General features: G+C 43.8%; 2 protein-coding genes across 2 annotated transcripts; both read right to left on the minus strand.

The window, feature by feature from the left end:
• Nucleotides 1–12,886: 12,886 nt before the first annotated feature.
• On the minus strand, nt 12,887–14,497 carry LOC112486853 (homeodomain-interacting protein kinase 1-like). The gene has a single exon (XM_025054595.1). It carries the CDS (start codon nt 14,337–14,339, stop codon nt 13,116–13,118), a length of 1,224 nt encoding a protein of 407 aa, XP_024910363.1. The 5' UTR covers nt 14,340–14,497; the 3' UTR covers nt 12,887–13,115.
• Nucleotides 14,498–14,921: 424 nt separating this feature from the next.
• LOC103377545 (homeodomain-interacting protein kinase 2-like) lies at nt 14,922–20,209 on the minus strand. The gene is made up of 4 exons (XM_025054707.1): nt 16,624–20,209; nt 15,694–16,341; nt 15,022–15,104; nt 14,922–14,939 (listed from the first exon to the last, which is right to left on the minus strand). The coding sequence occupies exons 1-4, from the start codon at nt 17,462–17,464 to the stop codon at nt 14,922–14,924; spliced, it is 1,590 nt and encodes a 529-aa protein (XP_024910475.1). The 5' UTR covers nt 17,465–20,209.
• Nucleotides 20,210–20,226: the final 17 nt, after the last annotated feature.

Genomic DNA, 20,226 nt, shown 5'->3' on the forward strand with positions numbered 1-20,226 from the left:
CTCCTGTGAGGAAAAGGAAGTGACGTCACCGCGTCTTTAAATCAGCTGCGTTACCGAACCAATCAGATCCACAAAGAACCTGAAGGTTTTTCATCTGTTCTGCAGCCAACCAGCTGTGATGTCATCAATTATGTCATCACCTGGCCCTAAGCAGCCAACCAGCTGTGATGTCATCAATGATGTCATCACCTGGCCCTAACGCTATAGACACACGGCTCTAAGCTCCACCCACTTTAACATCTGTCGTCTGTATAGTTTAAAGTGTCAAAACTAAAGATTTAGATTAACTTTGCGCCGAATAAGTCAGAAAATATCACAACCTCGACAACAAAAATCAATCCACTTAACGTGAACATGTTTTTCTGATCAATATTTCACAAACTGCTCTCCAAGCGTTCTGCCCTGAAGGAGCAGCCGACGGCGGTGCCTCAGCGTGAGCTCCTGTTATTCCAAACATCTTCACGTCGTCTGTCTGTTCGGGCTCCTGTCTGTATTTTCTGCTGCTTTTTTCCCCCCTTTTTTGTCACTCTGATGTGCTGTGATTCGTGGCAGAGCTCGTGGACTGATTCCTGATTAGTTGACCACAATGCTTTTCTTTGATGAGGCCGACAGCCCTGCAGTTGATTGTTATATTTCCAGGATGCTGTGAGTGGAGCAGCAATCTTTTGTTATTTTTAAACTCTCTTTGCTCTAATCACGGCTGATGAAACCAACTGTTGGTCTCAGTGTGTGTGTGTGTGTGTGTGTGTGTGTATTTAAGTGCCCCACTTTTTTTATTACAGTTGCTGAGGCTCAGCTGGAGGCTCATCACGGGGGGAGGACGGGGGATGAAGCCGGGGGGACAGTTTGTGAAATGCAGTTGGTCGGAGCCGCACCGTCTGCCGTCCTCGCTCCGACCACAGGGACGGTGTCGCTCGGCCACTGTGCAGGACCTTCAGGGGGGGAGAAAACAGAAGCTGTCGGTGGAGCAGCAGCTTCACTCTGACTTTTCAGAGCCATCAGAGCAGAAGTCGGTGCTGGAGTTCAGCTCCTCTGGGACCACACGGGCTCTGGGTTTCTGGCACGACCTCAGACACGGCCCCAGAGAGCCTTCGGGTTGTCGTATCTGTGTGTGTGTGTGTGTGTGTGTTGTATTTATATATAAATATACACTGTGGAGGGCAATTATGCTGCTGGACATCTGCCACTTCCTCCCCAGGGAGGGAGCCGGGGAAGGTTAGTCTAGTTTTCACCTCCATCCGGACACAGCAGGAGTGGAGCGTTGTGTTCATTTAACCAACAGCCTCACCACGACAGGATGTCACCGCAAAACAATATCCACTTTCACTGCTCTTATTTGATTTATAATTATTTCTGTATGAAAACCACAGCTATTGTTTCTCACTCATTAACAGCCAAAGACTGTTTCAGTCTGAAGTCGACAAAAGTCTCTTTTTTCAAACAGCAGCAGGTTTTATTTTTTCTGTGTGAATGTCTGGTCGTCAGCACAGAAGAAACACCTGCTGCAAGAAAGAACAATAATAATAAACAATCTGAATTATTGTAATTGTAGCTGGAGGTGATGCAACCGTCCTGGAAATATCCAACCTGGTTTCTTTTTTTTTTTTTTTTCCTTTTTTCGTACCTCAGCAAAATTCAGTGTAATTACTCCCAGAGAAACAACAACAGTCAGAAAGATCCATGTTTTCTTTCAGTAATTATTGGTAAACTCCCTCTCACTGCTCTGCTGTGGTGGAGAAGATTGACAGGGTGAAAACAAAGCCCCTCTCACACTGCGACGCCTGAATCTTCAGCAATTAGGACGAGTGTGGACCAGTGCAGGAGGAAGAAAGAAGGAGTTAATTGATGAAAAACATGAAAAGATTCTGTAATTATTTCTGCTGGAAAACACACGGACCTGGTTGTGGAGAGGAAATCTTTTTAATACTTTCAGCAAACATGCTGTGTTCCATTGCAGTGTGGGGGAGAGTGGGAGTAGTGGGGGGGGGGGGGGAGCAGCCCGCCACTTCAGTCGCCAACAGTTTTTACCAAAGTCTCTACATTTGATTTTACCGTCAGAGAACGACGATCAGCACAAAGTACAGCTTTGATAAAAAGATTTTTTTAAACCCACAGCAACTCAGAGATTTAGTGTTATAATCATAATATTAATTTGAACTTTATTGATCCCATATTTGGGAAATTCTTGTGTAACAGGCTGCCCCTCCCAGCAGGCTCCAATCATGTGGTTCCTCTGGGAATCAAACCCTCAGTCCTGGGACTGGACCCAACTGACTATCAAGTGTTTATATAAAGTAGTATTAAAAAAATAGTTTGAAAAACTTTTTATCTGTCAAAAAACTAGTCCTGGAAAATAATAATTTATCTATTTTAATTATAACTAGTACTACTTCAACTACATTTACTACTGTAGTTGTAATTCCACTACAGTACAAGTTACTCTCCTACTTCAAGTTACTCCACTACTATTACTACTTCTACTAAGTTATACCTCCTCCTGTACTGGTACATAAAGTTGTAACTACTACTACTGTTGCTTCTAGTAATACTACATCTATGTATTGTACTACTTCCGCTACTGATACGGGTACATCTACTGGTACTACAACATCTACTGGTACTACAACATCTACTGGTACTACAACATCTACTGGTACTACAACAACTGTTGAAATCTTACCCCTGGTAGTAACCAGTTATCGTACTGCTGCTGCTGCTGAAGGCACCTGTGGAGGGAAACCAAAACAAAAAGCCAATAGAAAAGTGTAGTTCAGAACTGGTGAGAGGCTGTTTCACGGCTGACTTCACTTTATGTTCGACAAATTTATCTTCCAGTGTTTTTACAGATCACTGTGTCACTGCTGACCTTTCACAGAAAGAATAATCGGGTGTTTGGTTTTTTCTTTTGTTTTTTGCACATGCCTGACATTTCCTGTTATCAGTCCAACAGGTTTTCACATAAAAGCAACATGAACATTTGTGGGAGACCTTTTTGGCTGTTGTTGAAAAGAAAGAAAAGCCCAAAGAATAATAATCAGGAGAGAAACTGTGAGGCTTTTAGTGAAATATTCAAAGATAAATGTGACAGAAATACATGATGACACAATGAAATACATTCAAGATACTGTAACAAGGTACATGTGACCTATAAGCTTGATAATATCATGACTAGAGTATAGCTTCAGAAAAAAAAAACATCTTGGAAATTGGTGATAGATTTTCTGTGAATTTCATGTGGTCTGATAATAAGATAACAGAATTCAGAAATCACTTTATTGATCTTCTGAGGGAACTTGTTCATTCACATTCATAAAGAGGTGTAAAAAACAAAATGTTGAATACTTTTCATCCTGAGGGTATTTACCCAGAGTCAGCACAGATGTTCCTTTCTATCTTTATTTTATTCGAGGACAAAGAAGTTCTTTTGTGGGATTGAAAATTAATTATCAGTGGACAGAAAAGGTAATTGTTGCTCCGTTCATTGTTCTGCTGCTGCTGCTGCTGCTGCTGCTGCTGCTGCTGCTTTAATTCTAACCTAAGACCTTGAAGGTGTGATTAAAGTGTCACAGGCAGCATCATTGTTGGGAAGACAATGACGGCGGTTCAGGAGATTCCACCACTGAACATCAGGAACCAGAGCAGTGAATGAAAGTGTAGTACTGCAGTACTGTGCAGTACTGTCTGTCGTTGTACATGCAAAGTTCTCTGACCTCAGGTCCGTCCAGGCTAATTGAATGGTTAACATGTGGACCACGTCTTGGTCCACATCTGGGGAACTACAGCTGTTTTTATAATCTGATCCTCGTCACACTGTTTTAGTTCTGAGCCCAGAGACAACAACATCAGTACCAGCAGAACCATCAGTACCAGCAGAACCATCAGTACCATCATATGTTCAAACAAGCCTCACTGTATTTAAAACCCAACCCTCAGAACCTGAGATTGTAGCTGTTAAACTAATGATTTTCCAGATCATTATCAGAGAACAGCAGTTTGTTAAGTGAAGAAGGAGACGAGCTCAAAGACTAATTACTCACTTAATTAATCAGAGTCTTTTCACTGAAAATACAACTTTTATTAACTTCATTTAAAACTCACTTTAGTCTCTGGTTATTAGTGAGAACGCTCGTCTCAGATGATTGTTTCACAGCTTCACAAAAAGACTTTCATGAATAGTTCATTCCCTAACCTGCTGTTTATTTCACATGAATTATTATTGTATGTTGTTTTAATATTCCTCATCAAAAAAAAGAAAAAAAGAAAACCCAGGTCCCGGTCTCCTGTCGTGATCACTAAACGCCAGAGCAGAAATGCTGATAGGGCTCACGGTTCCAGGATCGTTGGCAGGAGGCAGCATCTCTGGCAGAGACCGAGCCTGAGAGCTGAGACCTGGAGGTCTGGGTTTGAGATAATCCCCGTCCAAATGTCTCCCCTTTCCTGCAAACAATTCGTGAGAGCCGGCCAAGTCCGAAACTCTCTGAAGAGCCGTAGTGAGCAGATTTCTCCCTGTAAAGCCTCATGTGAGAAGCAGGGCTGGAAAGACATGAAAGCACTGGCCTTGGGTCCTTATTGCCTCCTTCCATCATCTCCCCCAACCCCTGAGTGCAAAGGAGCTGGAGAGAAGGAGGGGAGGAAGGACACAGAGTGAGGGGGAGAGAATGTTTTGGTCACGCTATGTTCCCGTCTTCAGTTGATTCAAGACGAGGACAGACATTTGTTGTGTTTGGAGCCTTGTTTGTCCCTGAGCCACGAACATACCTGTGATGGGCCCTCACCCCTTATGTTCCTTTTGTTTACACCACTAAGTCTGCACTTAGGACAGGACTTTGTCTGTGCAGGGTTTTCTTTTCATCTTGTTTTTGTCCATGGGAAATTGTTGAATTATATTTCGTCCGCCTCATTCAGCCCAACATAACTTCCTGTTGCATTTTTGTTGAATTTGGCGAAGTATGGAGTATATGGAGAACCTCACACAACTGCAGTTTTTAAAAACTCTCTAAAACCTCTAATGTGAGGGAATCCTGTGACAGAAACTCAGTCCTGTGACTGGACCTCATTCCTGTGACTGGACCTCATTCCTGGGACTGGACCTCAATTCTGGTACTGGACCTCACTCCTGTGATTGGACTTCAATCATGTGACTGGACCTCATTCCTTGGACTGGACTTCAATCATGTGACTGGACCTCAATCCTTGGACTGGACTTCAATCCTGTGACTGGACCTCACTCCTGGGACTGTCCTTATGACCGTCATTCTCCAGAACCTCATGTTGACTCTCCTGTATAAATCCAGGCTTTACTTCCATCATGTTGTTTTTGTCAGGCTGCGTCTCTTAGAGAGTGAACACACACCAAACAAATCCTTTCCCAGCATGCATCTGTTGACACATTCTCCTAATTCACCGTTCAGTGTCTGTAATTGGATTTAAAATGATTCTTTGATTGTTTGGTTCAGAAACAAATCGATGTTTTCTGCTTGGAACAACCTCCATTTGAATGTGATTTGCACTTGACAAATGGTGACACTTAAAACAGAAGACGGTGAAAAAGGAATCATTAGAAACCAATTACTAACAGGGACGACCACTGTGTTTAAAGTCGGTCTGACGAGACGCTGGAATTAATATTATTCAGATTCAGCTTTGACTTTAATACAGTGTCAGTGTTTTTTCACACTGTCAGCTGGTTTTTTTTAGGGCGGGGTCACGGTCCATCACAGGGTCAACAACCATTCACTCTTACAGTAACAATAACTGTTGAAGCTGATGATTCATGTGATTCAGGTGGTGAATCCACGGATGTGGAGCTGTTGTCTGTGGTCGCAGCAGAGATTCTTCCACCTTCACTCTCTGCTGGTGAACAGACAATAGTCGTGGTTGATTGGAGACTTTTGCTGAGACCACGTCTTTGGTCTCCTGGAGTTTTATTGCTGTTCTGTGGTCTCCTGTGCGGCTGCAGAACAAAGTCCTCCTGATAATTACAGCGGTTTGTTTGTGAAGGTCTCCTCTGATTTATCTCCTGTGAATGCCTTTGATTCATCATCACTCCCTTACATCAGATTAATTCCTGCTTTGGCAAACAGCCTGACAATTACTTTGAAGGGTCGGGTATAATCAGCACAGCGTTCTCCTGCTATTGTGGAGATTAAATGAGCAGCATGTCATTAAGTAGAACAAAAGACAAGTCGGACTGGTGACCTGGCCAGAAGTACTGAGAGAAACTGCAGAGAAACTGAAGTCAGGGTCACGGTGACTGCAGCTCTCCTTAAACTGCTCTGATTGGACGGACACGTCAGAAGGAGTTCATTATCAGTTTGGAAAAAAACATTCAAACAAATACTTTTAATTCCTATAATTACATTTCTGGGGGAAAAAAAACTCTTTTCTGCAGAGTCTCTGTTGTTTTTTGTTTTTTTTTACTTCTCTGTCCTTTCATTGTTGTTGCTCTTTACTTTGCGCTTGTTTGATTTTTTCAAATAAGAAATGGAGCCGAGGACCTGGTCCAGTGGTTTCCTGATTTATTAGGTCTCTGGTCCTGGTGGACCTCTGCGATAATCCATCCACGGATACAGTAGTTAAAGAACCCACCTCCATAACTCCACCTAATAATTTGTACTACTCTAAATGAGTGGGCCACGTGTGCGGTGCAGGTTCGTTGAACCCACTTAATCAGGGCGCTGGTTCAAAACCAGAAATGTGTTTCTGCTCGGAGGTGAATTTCTCTTTGTGCCACCGTGGAACTGCAGCTAATTTATTATCTCTTCCACTCTGTCAGCTGATGCAGCACAGCAAACAGCACCGAACACAATCAATGCAGACTTCAGCTGAGAGATCGGTCTCACGCGGTCTCATCAGTATTCCACCATTGTCCTGTGAAACCAGAACCAGGCGGCAGTTATTTTAATTGTCTCTGTGTGAGATAAGAGTTCAAAGAAGTTCAAGTCAAACTCCATCTCAATGACAGAGGACCAGTTCACACGGACGACCCTGTGGGTTCTCACCAACTCTGGGATTCAAAGCTGAGAACATGGACCAGAACCTGCAGGAGGTTCTGGTTCAGCCTTCGATTGTTGAATTGTTGTTGTTGTTGTTGTTTCTGAGTCTAAGATCTGTTTCCAGTGAAAGAGAGAAAATTGTTAGTATTAAAAAAACTATACAGAGCTTCATGTGGACCTGCAGTACTACATTAAGTACTACACTTAGTACTACATTAAATCCAGCACCTGGTTCCTCCTGCTTCACGTGTCCAGGTGCAGGTGTTGTGTTGAACAAGCATCTGGCCACAGAGCGGCTCTGAGGCGTTTGAATAGAAGCTCTGGTCTGTGTGATGTTGGAAATGTAAATGTGTTAAAACACCTGCTCATCCACAGTCATTAGGAAAACGACGGCTCCTCACGGAGCCAACAGACATTTTCATGATAAAACCATCATCCTCCCAACATGGAAGCTCACGTTACAACAGGTGGCACCACCACAAAAGTCTGATTCAAACCACACTGCAGCAGAAAGTTGTCCTCGTCTCGACAGAAGGACTCTTTGGACTTAAAGAGACCAGGTCCCTGAGTGATACCGGGTGAAGAATGTAATTGGAGTTAAGAGCGCCACACAGAGGCTCTTCAGTGCTGCAAAGTACTTCTTAAGATCTCACTCTGCTTCCTATCCACCCTGTGGAAATGATGAAGTGTTGAAAGTTGTATGTTGTTACTGCATGACAGGAAGTGAAGTTTCTGTGTATGTAGTTACTCAGGTCTTCCTGCAGGGGGAAACCAAAAAAAAAAAAAGAGGAAATAAGCTTTTGTCAAAACGTAACAAGGTGCTTTCAGATGAACAGCATGGTATCAATAGTCCCCTGCTGGTAAAGTGAGTTACTGCACCTTGTGACTGCATCACTTTTTTTTTTTATGCTATCATAAAATGGGACACATTAGTTCAGGCTGGTTAACTTTAGCTCCTCACCCATGGTTACTAGTCGCCCTGGAACAATATCTATTCGATTCATATCTTGACAAAGTTGACTGACCAATAGGAGCCCAGTTTTCTCCACGTTCCACATACTGAAAACAGGACCTTGCAGGGTGAGCTCATGTATGATGTCACAGAGAACCACATGACCCGCAGCTACTGCTACCATATCTACAGACGTGAACTTCACATGGAGCCCGGCCTAACTTGGTTAGAGAACACAGAGTCTTCCCAGAAAGCAGTTCTGATAAATTACTGCTCCCTTTAAAGTGGAAAAAAGTCAATGCCAAAATGATTAGAGCCAAGACTGGGGAATAAAAAGTGTCGCATACTCTTGTCATCTGCTGCAAAGTCAGAGCCTCGTTTTCCTGAACGCTTCTTCATATGAAACACACCGTGATTTCAGGACCAATCAACGCAATTTCCTCTAAAGTGGAATGACCTGTTCTTGTGTTTGGTGGAGAATATTGAGCAGAATTAAAAATAAAAAGTTGCTTTTCACATTTGCAGGTGAAAGTCAAACTGACTCGGCTGTGTTTTTTCAAATATAATTTCTGGCCATTTTGTCCCAACTTTTCTAGAACAGTGTTCTTCCTTCTGTAACATTGATGTCAAACCACTGACTGGCTGTGACTCTTTTTTCTGAGGGTTTTTAAGTGATTCATTTACTCTGCTTCTATTTCTGCTGCGGGACCTGGTGTTATTTATAGTAAAGGTTACTACGACACTTGGACTCGTCTCGTGTGAATATTAAATACTCTCTTTAAAGTCTAATAGAAATGACTTTACACTCCAGCCAAGAAGTCAATTAACGATCATTCTGACTGTTTGGCTGCGACACTAAAGGTCTATCATATTTATTTAGCTGATTATCATTATCATAAAAAAGCCAAATTTCTTTTTTTAAGAAAAAGTAAACTGGCCACAAAGTTGTGAGACAATTATCAGAGTACATTTGTTGTGCAGAAATGTAAACCTTGTATTTATGATTCTTCAACCTTTTAAAGTACTTCGTACTTGATAGAATACTTTTATATATTCTTGTTGTGTTTTTTTTAAACACCGTAGAGAGTTTGTTTTTTAACCAATTTTAAAAACCATTTGTGTAGATGGTGTAGATGGTTGAGCAGCAGAGTGACTGAAAATCCTTCAGTCAACTTCAGGGCTGCACCTGTGGTCCGGAGCTGAGGCTCAGGTGGTCCACGGGCCAAACCATTGATTGGAGATTGTAGAATCCTTGAAGAGCAGAAAAACAAAAACAAAAAAACATTGTAGAATCCTTGAAGAGCAGAAAAAAACAAAAAAAAAATCTCTGTCTGTCTGTCTGTGTGGGTTAGAACTGTTGTCTGCTCAAAAGCACTGAAACAGAATTTAGTCTTGAGTTTTTCATTTTCAAACACACGTGTTGTCATCCGTTCATGTCATTACACCTCCTGACCACACTGGGGCTAATAACTGCCCACTCACACAGACGTTATCCTTCCGTGTTTTACCGGTCTTCTCTCTGAGTCAGAGCTGTTTCTCCGTCACATCGTTCCATTAACAAGCCGACTCCGTGGAGAAGGTAAAGGCTCCTAATTAGACTGAGAACGTGGTGGCAAACGGGGCTTGTTCTGCTGTGACACAGAGTTTAGTCGATGATTCTTCACAGCAGTCCTCCTCCTGAAAATGGAAAAATGAAAAGGTGAACATGTGTCTCTGTGTGTAATTGGTGAGGTGACACATGTTCACGGATCAGAGAACCATGTGGATGTTCTACCTGGTACAAAGGTCATAAAATTTTTTTAAAAACTCAGTGAGTTTTTCTGAGATGAACATTTATTAGATTTACCATAAAACATTTTTACTGAATGATTTTAAGCCAATCAGGCTAAATGTAGCTCTGGCTAATGTTTGGAATCTTTGTGTTTTTTTTTCATTTCTCTGTATTAAATCTTGAGCAGATTTTGGGCTCCTCAGTTACTTTTGGAGAATTTTTGGAATCTGTGCCTTTGTCCAAACTTTGGAAACTTATCTAGGTTAACCTCTGTCATAATAAACAGACAGTAACACCTGCCCTGCTTTTTCAGTCCCCAAAGACGAGAAAAACAAAAAAAACTTGATCTGCTCTGAACTACGTGTTCTATTTTTTTATAACCTCGTAGCAACACTAGTGACACGGAACAATAAAGAAAAGTGTTGAAATGATCTCCTGTAACAAATGAGCTGCAGTGAACCGAGCGAGTGGCGTCTGGTAACGAGCTGACCTCTGACGACGGCTGAAGCCTCGGAGCCGGCTCTTCATTTACATGTGTATGTTAATCCTGCAGCAGGCGCTGTGTCTTTGCATAGTTCTGCATAAGACCCTTATCACGGAGACGAGGGGGAAACGTCCTTTAAAGATCTTATTGAAAACACAAGCAGCGACGTGTCAGAGTCAACTTCACCGAGCGGATAAAACTATCTAAATGCAAATAAACAAGAGAGTGGTGTCACTATCGATTTAGAGTTTATCATGCAGCCGCTGCCGTCCGACCCCGAGTTTTTACATCTCACATTCTCCTGTGCGTTCTCATTATTTTCTCTTCCAGCGTAGTCCTTTTTTTTTTTTTTTTTTTGTTCTTCTTCTACTCTGATAAGCGTGACTTGTTATGCCTTTATCATGTCGGACCCGCGTCGCAGACGAGGAGGAATTCAAAGTCAGGGATTAGAGTCAAGAAATTCAGTTTCCAAAAGTCATGTTTAAATACATTTCTGCCCGATTAAATTGATGATATCACAGAATAAGTTTTCTGTCGGATTCAGTTATTCACACTGTAGTAGCGTGTGGTCCACTGCTGCCTCCGCTGGTCAGTTTGTGCCACCTAAGGTATGAGAGAGTGAAAACCTTAGAAAATCAGTACTAATCCAGTGATTATCAACTTGTGGCCAGTGGGCTGAAACTGGTCCAACGAAGGGTCCAATCAGGCCGTGACTGGAATCCAAAATGAAATAATAAAAAATCCTGTCCCTCCGACCAGTACAGTTGGAGACCCCTGTCCTGGTCAGTACTTTATAACGTACTGACTTAATCACTTCACTCTTAATAATATTGAATTCGTTCCAGAAAAGTGCAGTCCAACTGTTTCAGCCTCTGAGAAATAAAAAACAATCACTGTTGAAAGAAGGGCCTGAACTTGAAATAAATAAAAACAAAAAAACCTTAATATTTGTGATCTTACTGTGGGGAGTCGTTCTCCTGCAGCCAATAAAACCTATTATCCCCCTCATATTTGACAGCTCTGCAGTAGGGTTGGACCGCGGTGCTTTAATGGTGCCTCCTTTAACAATAACACTTCCTGCTTCATTTCAGTGAAATTAGTTTTTAGCGAAGCAGCACAGAAATCTTCCCTGGTCGGCTGTTGATTTGGTTGCAGATCCGACTGATACGTTGGAACTCCATCTTTTCTCCATCAGACTCCATTTGCTGCTTCCTGCTGCCTTCACGTTATTACCTCGGGTCCGATTGGACGTTTCTCATTTGTCATGTCTTTGTTTGGAGTTTTGTGCTGAAAATCTGGTTAGAAAACCATCCGTGCGAGCTGACTGAAGGTTATAATCATATACTGTCAGAGTGAATGGATTCTGAGAAGGAAAAATATGAACCCCCGTCTGTCAGACGTGAACAAGAGCCACATGTTTGAGCTGCAGAAGCAAACGATGAACATTTTTTCATAAGTATTTAAAAGCCTGTTTTTTTTTTTCCCATGATACAAAACTTAAATTAGCTCGTTGTATAGCACTTCCTGTTGCAGCTACGACTAGGACAAAGTGATCAGGTCGGAACAACAGGTCCATTTATCTCCTGGTTCTTCTTGTCCTCCTCTTCACCTCAGGGTTGCTCTTCTTTTCTTCCGCCTCATTAATGATGTCAGAGTGTGGATAACAGTGTGATTATTCCTCCTCGGTCACGCGGGTCTTCAGCGCCCGGATGTGTCATATTCTTAAATGACTCTTGATTGCGGGGATTTGTCCGAGGGGGAGTAAAAAGCACGTTGATGGTGTGGTCTTTCATTATTGTGTCAGGGAGAAAGAAGAACCCAGATCCTCACAGCTATTCATCAGAGCCATTCAGACAAAAGTGGATTTTAGCACAAAAACAGAGAGTGGTGAGAGGAGCTGGCGAATAGGGAACGAGGAGACATTTCCACAGTCTTCACAGACTTAAGTAGCCTATTACATGACTGTGGTGGAGCCTTCATCCATTACTTCAAGGAGGTGGAGAAGATAATCACCACTGTTCTCCTCCTCTGATGTGCTCCTCACTACCTATTAACACGTGTCCTGCTGTGGCCTCTCCACAAAACAGAAGGTGTGTGTGTGTGTGTGTGTGTGTGTGTGTTTGGTATGGTTCAACAGACTAAGAACAGGAGAAAATATTTCTATCAAAGACCCAGAATGGTTCCAGCAGAAACTGTGTGTGTGTGTGTGTGTGTGTCCTGCTCACCTCATCATTACTGTCAATGATTGTCGTTATTATCAGTCTCCTCAGTCATTGATCAGTTCTTGATTTTTTCCAATATTCCTGGTATTGGTTCATGTTCTTGTTCTTTTCTTTCTTCTCTAGTGATTCCAAATGTAGACCCCTCTGTTCCAGAGTTAGGAACTGATGTTCAGATGGACCAGAGTCTGAGACTAGGATCACACTGGGGGGGGCAGAGTCTGAGACTAGATCACACTGGGACTACAGCTACGAACTCAAAGACTTGCAGTATATGGCCGTATATCAAACTGTTGATATCTAACCCTGTATCATGATACTTATCGTATCACCAGATTCTTGCCAATAGAGAGCGTTAGTGTCTGTATGTGTATGATCACTGTTCCAAAAACCCGTTAGACTCCTGTAAATGGACACCCCTAGATAAAAAAGAAACTTTTTGACCTATGATTCTTTTCTCTCATCTTTATTTCTGATTAGACGTTGAGTCTGGTGCTGAAGATGCAACCTGATGTTTTTGTGTGTTTGAAGAGTCAGTCGACCTGCCTTTCTCATGGAGCTTGGCGTTTTTGCTCTTTGCTTATGAAGATGTTCTTGTATCCTGGATGCACTTGTTGTTATTCTGAACAGATCCAGGTCCAGGTCCAGGACATTTTCACTTAGTCTTGGGTCCTTGCAGTAATAATAGAGTCCTTTATTTCCTGTACATTGCAGTCAGCTCCACAGGAATATTAGACCTGGGGGAATTCTTCTGCAGAGATGGACGGGCATCTTTTTTGTCCTGAAAACGGTCCATTATGTGAAAACAGGAGACTACGTGGTTACTGTGAGGGATCATGCTGATGAGGTGCTGCATGGTGATGTACTTGTGCTGCAGCACTTGACCGGGTGTAGCTCGTTTGGTTGCATCAAGATGAAGCATCTCCTTCAACATGTCTACAAACATTAGTGCGTCACTCATTTGAGCAACTTTATCTGCAGCATTATCACAGTGGACGGCCTGAGTGTGAATAAGATCATCCAGACGGGTAACCCTGAAATGTTTGTTCTTCATTGGGCGAATCCCTGTCTCTGTATAGAACTGTTGTGGGCTTTTGAGTTTCCACAGGGAAGGGGTGGAACTGTTGTCCCTCTGAAAGAAACGAGAAGTTTTTCGTCCGTGCGAGAGGAGGTGGTCTGCTGGCTGACCCCTTGTCTCCACGATGAACCTCATCATGTCGTACTCCGTCTTTCCAGGGTAGAGCTGGGTCCCAAGGTAGAGAGCAGCAGCCAAGCAACCTAAAGACCACATATCAATAGCCACGGTGAATGGAAGTCCTAGGATGATCTCTGGGGCTCGATATGGACGGCTTTGAATGTAGGACCCTACTTTGGCCTCCGAGTCCTTACAGGCCATGCCGAAGTCAATGACTTTGACCCTGTAGGGCTCCTTCTCGTGGCTGACCAACATCACGTTCTCCAACTTGAGATCTGCATGTATGATGCCTGCGAGCTTTAAATGGTTGAGTGCATTGGCCAACTGCTGGATGATGGGTCTGATCTCTTTCAGAAGAAGTGAACAGCGGTCTCTCTCCTTCAGGAACTCGTACAAACTCTTGTCAAGGTGTTCAAACTCCAAACACACATGTCCTTTGTCCATGAAGACTCTGTGCCATTTGACAAGGTTGCATTTGTCAACACACAGAGACTTCAGTCTGCTCAAAGCGGCCACTTCAATGTTGGCTAGCTTCAGAAAACACGGCCGTTGCTTAATCATCTTGACGGCAACAGTGGTCATGTCCTTTATTCTTACACATTTGACAACAATGCCATAGGCGCCCTGTCCCAGGATGGACTGCACGCAGTATACGGAGGAGCCCGAGTTAAGAGTGCCTGGTGGTACTACCTGCTCACTCTGGGCAGGTAGAGTGGGGACCATTCTTTACAGAATCACAGTTTTGTCAAACACCTGCTGAAAAAGTCAGCACTAAGTTCTGACCACAAACACCGGTCACTGCTCATAAATGTATGGTGTTGTGGAAAAATATCACATCACATTCATAAAGTCGCACCAGTTGGAGAGTTCTTGCACACAGAGTCATCTGGTTAAGATAAAAGCAATCAAAGACACCATGAACTGTGTAGCTTCAAAGACTTGGAACTTTTTACAATTTCTAAGGGTTAATATTTAGTATCAAAGGAAGTTTCTCTGGTGATATCACATTGAATCACTTTAAAAGTGATCGTTTAACGCCCTCAAACAAAACACTTAACCGACTGTACCACAGAACAGAGCACATAAACAGGTCTGAATCTCAAGAAATGTGAAGCAGAACACAGATAACTTTATCAATATTCCCCAAACACAACACCAAATAAAGGCCATGAAGTCAGTAGCACTGAGAGCTCACCACTCAAATAGGAAAGTAGTAGTTCTTTGCTGCAGGGCGGCTCCCACAAGGCCCCACAGGTCATTCAATGCCATGTATCTGGACGTCTCCATCGGGGTGTTCAATCTGCTTCACTTCCATTGGAGTAGCTGGAAGAAGTGTCAGATACAGAAATTAGTGAGTTTCTGGAGCTTAGGCTCACAGTAGGAACAGACGGAACCCAGAACATACCTGCTCTACCACTTGTAAACCAGGCACTATGGTCAGTACGAATCCTTTTAGGTCCAGAACTGTTGCCATCATCAGCCATCTTCCTTTTAACAGGGACGGCACCATGGTCAGGCCGGGTCCTTGCTCACGGGACCCGGCCGGGCTCAGCCCGAACAAGCGACGACCACCCGCAGCAAGGCCCACAAGGGGCCGGTGCCTTGTGATTTGGGTGGCGGTTGTGGGCGGAGACCCCGACGGCCCAATCCCTGGACAACCACTCTGGCTATGGGGACATGGAATGTCACCTCGCTGGGGGGAAAAGAGCCTGAGCTCGTGCAGGTGGTTGAGCGATACCGACTAGATATGGACTCTCTTCTACTCTGGAGTTGCTTGCGGTGAGAGACGGCGTGCTGGCGTAGGCTTACTTATAGCTCCCCAGCTTGCCAGTCGTGAGTTCTCCCCACTGAGCGAGAGGGTCACTTCCCTGTGCCTTCGGGTCAGGGACAGGTGTCTCACTGTTGTTTCGGCCTACGGGCCGAATAGCAGTGTAGAATACCCGGCCTTCTTGCAGACACTGGGAGGGGTACTGGACAGTGCTCCTCCCGGGGATTCCATCGTCCTGTTGGGGGACTTCAACGCCCACGTGGATGGCACCATGGTCAGTACGAATCTTTTCAGGTCTAGAACTGTTACCATCATCACCCATCTTCCTTTTAACAGTGACGGCACCATAGTCAATACGACGCTTTTTAGGATCAGAATCGTTGCTATCATAAGCCAGCTTCCTTTTAACAGGTAAGGCACGATAGTCAGTACGACTCTTTTTAGGTCCAGAACTGTCTTCATCATCACCCAGCTTCCTTATAACAGTGACGGCACCATAGTCAATACGACGCTTTTTAGGATCAGAATCGTTGCTATCATAAGCCAGCTTCCTTTTAACAGGTAAGGCACGATAGTCAGTACGACTTTTTTTAGGTCCAGAATCGTTGCCATCATCAGCCATCTTCCTTTTAAAGGGGGGAAAGGTGGCTTTTACCGTAAGCAGTGACTCATCAGTCCTTGTGGCCTTGGAAAAAGCGTTGGTCCAAACACAGCTACTTTTGGTGTTGGGATGACAGTTCTTTTTGACAAGAACAGTCCTGGTAGAGGACGGCTGCTGCAGTGTTTCATCCTTTTCACTGACCACAGTTCTTTTTTTAAACTGGTCCATGAGGTGAAAGTTGGATCTCACTTCAAAGCTGAGGGGGATCATGCTGTGGAGATGTTGCATCGTTATAAACTGATGCTCAACCACCTGACTGGGTGTGAGGCGTTCGGAAGGGTCAAGGTGGAGCATCCCTTTAAGAAGGTTGATGAAAATGATGGTATCAGTCTTTTGAGCCTCTTTTTCAACATCACTTAGATAAGAGTATTTCTGGTTAGTGACGAGGTCATCTAAACAGGTTAACTTAATACTCCTCTCATCCTTTGGCATATGACCTGTCTCAACGCTGATCCTCTGTGGATTCTTGAGTTTCCACTGGGAGCTGGTGGAGCTGTTGGAGCTGGTGGAGCTGGTGGAGCTGGTGGAGCTGGTGGAGCTGGTGGAGCTGGTGGAGCTGGTGGAGCTGGTGGAGCTGGTGGAGCTGGTGGAGCTGGTGGAGCTGGTGGAGCTTGTGACTCGTTGGAAAAAACGTTTAGTCTTGCGTCCACGGGAGAGAATGTGGTCTGCAGGCTGACCCTGGGTCTCCACAATGTAAGTCATCATGAGGTACTCTGTTTTCCCAGGATAGAGCTGGGTGCCCAGGTAGAGAACAGCAGCCAAGCAGCCAAGAGACCAGATATCAATGGCCTCTGTGAATGGCAGGCCAAGTAGGATCTCTGGAGATCGATATGGCCGGCTTTGAATATAGGACCCTATTTTTATTTCTGTTGTTAGACGGGCCAGGCCGAAGTCAATCAACTTGATTCTGAAGGGCTGCTGAATGTGGTTGACCAACATCACATTTTCTAACTTCAAATCTGCGTGAATGATACCTTGAGCCTTCAGATGAGTCAGTGCCACTGCCAGCTGGTAAACTAGTGGTCTGATCTGTTTTAACGGCATTGAACGGCCACTCCTCTCCGCCATTAAGTCATAAAGACTCTTGTCCAGATGCTCAAACTCCAAGCAAACATGCCCTCTGTCGGTGAAGACCTGATGCCACCGGACAAGGTTGCATTTGTCTGCGTCCAGATTCTTCAGCTTGTTCAAAGCAGCCAGCTCCATTTTGGCCTGCTTTAGATAGGGGCCGTACTTCCTCAGCAACTTGATGGCAACTGTCTGCTTGTCCTCCAGTCTCAGACATTTTGACACTATGCCATAAGTGCCTTGTCCCAGGAAGGCCTCTACACGGTAGGTTGAGGATCCAGAATGGAGGTAGGATCCTGGGAGGACTTTGTCAGGTTGAGCAGGTTTACCTAAGTCAACTGGAGGATCCATCGAAAACACAGCTTGCTTGATGTTCAACAGCAACTGCCAAATAACAATCAGTTAAGCTTTCTTGATGTTCAACAGCAACTGTCAAATAACAACAGTTTCTGTCGACCTGCAGCCTGGTTGTGTATTACCCCACAATGTCTTTGGTGCCTGTGATGTCCTTGACGTCCATTACATGCCTGTTGCTACTGGATTATTCTGTACTATTAGGTTCTTTGAATTTGAACCCTCTGCGTTTTATTTTAAAAAAAAAGACTTCTACATGTAAGTTTTTGTGGAAAATATCAACAACATTCAGTGTCAGGAATGTTGGACTTTTGGACCCAAATGCAACACACGAAGACAGAAGCGCTGTCCAAAAGTTTATTGCAGGATCAGTCGGTAATGAATACTGTACCAATACTTATTAAACTGAAAGAGTCTTTGAACAAAGGAAGTCTCCGCTTAGAGCAAAAAGTCTCTTGAAAAAACGTGATTTCCACTTGGAGATCCAATGGCTGCCGCAACTACTCTTACTTGCTAGGATATCTTTTCAGGTCCAGAACTGTTACCATCATCACCCATCTTCCTTTTAACAGGAGATGAGGTTTCACTCTGATCTTCTTGAGCTGTTGGAGGTGGAAGAGTCTTTGCTGGGCTTTTTTGTGGATTTGATCTGCATTTGTTTTCCATTTGAGGTCGTTGCTGATGTGAGTGCCTCTGCGTTCATAGATCTCCACATACAGTAGTTAAAATTAAAAATATCTGTACTGAACCTCTTGCCAGTAGAGGGCAGCTGTCGGAGAAGTAACTTCCTGTCCTCCTGTTGTTGAAGACTTGCTGCTGCTGTTAAACACACTGATCTGTGTCACCACGTCCAGCCCGTGCCTGTGGTCGTTACAGGTGTCCAGTCGTTCCCGTTGTCCTCTTTGTCTTTGGATCATTAAAGGCCTCGTTAGTTCCACTCATCAGTTCTTTAATCACAGTCCATTACAGTGACTGTCTGCTGTGTATCCTTGGACGTGGTCGTCTGTCACTCAGACGAACACTTTCTTCACGGCTGGACGTCCGATCTCTTCTAAACAGATCTGTTCGTAGACCGAAGGATCCCTAATCTTCAGTTTTTATTTAAAAAAAAACAATCTTTGTAGAAGTGGATCCAAACCCAGAATGTCGCTGACGAAGCACCAAAACTTCTGCACTCCCACAGTTTACTAAAAAAGTCATCTCAGAGCTTCTGGTGTTAATCGTTTTGATAGATGAGTTCAATCTAGATTAATTCCCCTTTGGTAATTAACACAGAACCCCAAAATAAAAGTGTGGAAAATGGAGTCCAAACTTAACACACGTTTCAGTAGTTAGACAGAACCGTTTAGAAGCAGCTGATACTACAGCAGGTTGTGACTGTGATCGTGGTCTGCAGCCCACAACACAACCACTGAGCAAAGGCTGTCAGAGTCCATCACAGCACAGCTGACTAGTTCTGTCTCACTGCATCACTGTGGACAAAAGTGGGTAAAAACAATGGTCGTAAACGAGTAAATTTAACCAATAAAACCAATACAAATCAGAAGATGTTTGGTTTAAACAAACATCTTTGGTTTAAACATTAAATAAATTTAAGCCAACAAAGAACAAAAACACATTATAGCTAAAGCTTAGCAAAAATACTTACAAATTAGCCAGGACGATGCTAAATCATTAACATAACACATGACTGGATTTAATTACAATTTTCTTAAGAAAATCTGTTCATTTCTCCTGATTTAAATTTTTTCCCAGTTAAAAACAGACCCTGCAGTGTCAGTGGTGTTCGTGTCAGTGACTGTGGGCGGGAACAGACGCGTGGGTTCTTCTGCCGCAGCTCAGAGCCTGACACCAGCTCTTATCGTCCCACTGATCCTGTTACAATCAGACGAGGACACACAACGTTGTCATTGTAATTAATTCAATTATTAAAAGCCTGCGGCTCCGTCTGACGGAGATGAAAAAGACAAAGAGTGATGTGAGAGTGTCAGGAGCCTCGGGGTGTTTTCATGATCAAATATTGAAGACCAAGTCGAACGCAGGTTGATTGTGTGTATTGTCTTCATGAATAAAAACCAACAGAGGAGTTTTCTCTGGGATCAGAATTGGAGGTGTTTCCTCTGCACCAGGGTTCGTCCGCTTCATGGTCTTAACACACGTCATTGGATGGAATTTCTTTGAGGATATTTTTGTCCTAGAAACCAGGACGACGACGGAGGAGTTCAAATCCCCCGCTTTCTCTCCTGAAATGATCTCTTCCAACTTCTTCCCTGACTTGTTGTGGTTGAAAGGTGTCCTCTTCATTGTGGAGACAGATGTTTGTTCATACATTTTCATCAGGTTCCTGTGTGTAAATCAGAATATTGATACCTCCTCACCAACAGACAGGCCTCGTCTTCAAACCTTTTCCTCCTCAATCGGTGATTCCGACTCTCCTGAACGTTGGCTCCAGGAGGCGGGAGCAGCAGCACCTTTGTGCTCAGACTGATGTGTTTGACAGAGGAGGTGCCAAACCAGGCCACAGGAGGAGGGACGGAGCACATTCAGACGGAAATAATGGAAATAATCACACTTTTATCCCAGCGCAGCAGTGAGTGAGTGACCAGGACAAAAGACAGAGACGGAATATTCTAGATCGTCTCTGTGTTTGGACCAATCAGGGTTGACTGTGAACATGAGACTGAGCTGAAGGTGGAGAGCTGTAGAGATGTCTCCACACTTCTTCACACACGACCAGACTGTACCTGTGGAAATTATGT

Source organism: Cynoglossus semilaevis, chromosome 3, assembly GCF_000523025.1.
Source record: "Cynoglossus semilaevis isolate Cse_v1.0 chromosome 3, Cse_v1.0, whole genome shotgun sequence".
Taxonomy (NCBI): Eukaryota; Metazoa; Chordata; class Actinopteri; order Pleuronectiformes; family Cynoglossidae; genus Cynoglossus; species Cynoglossus semilaevis.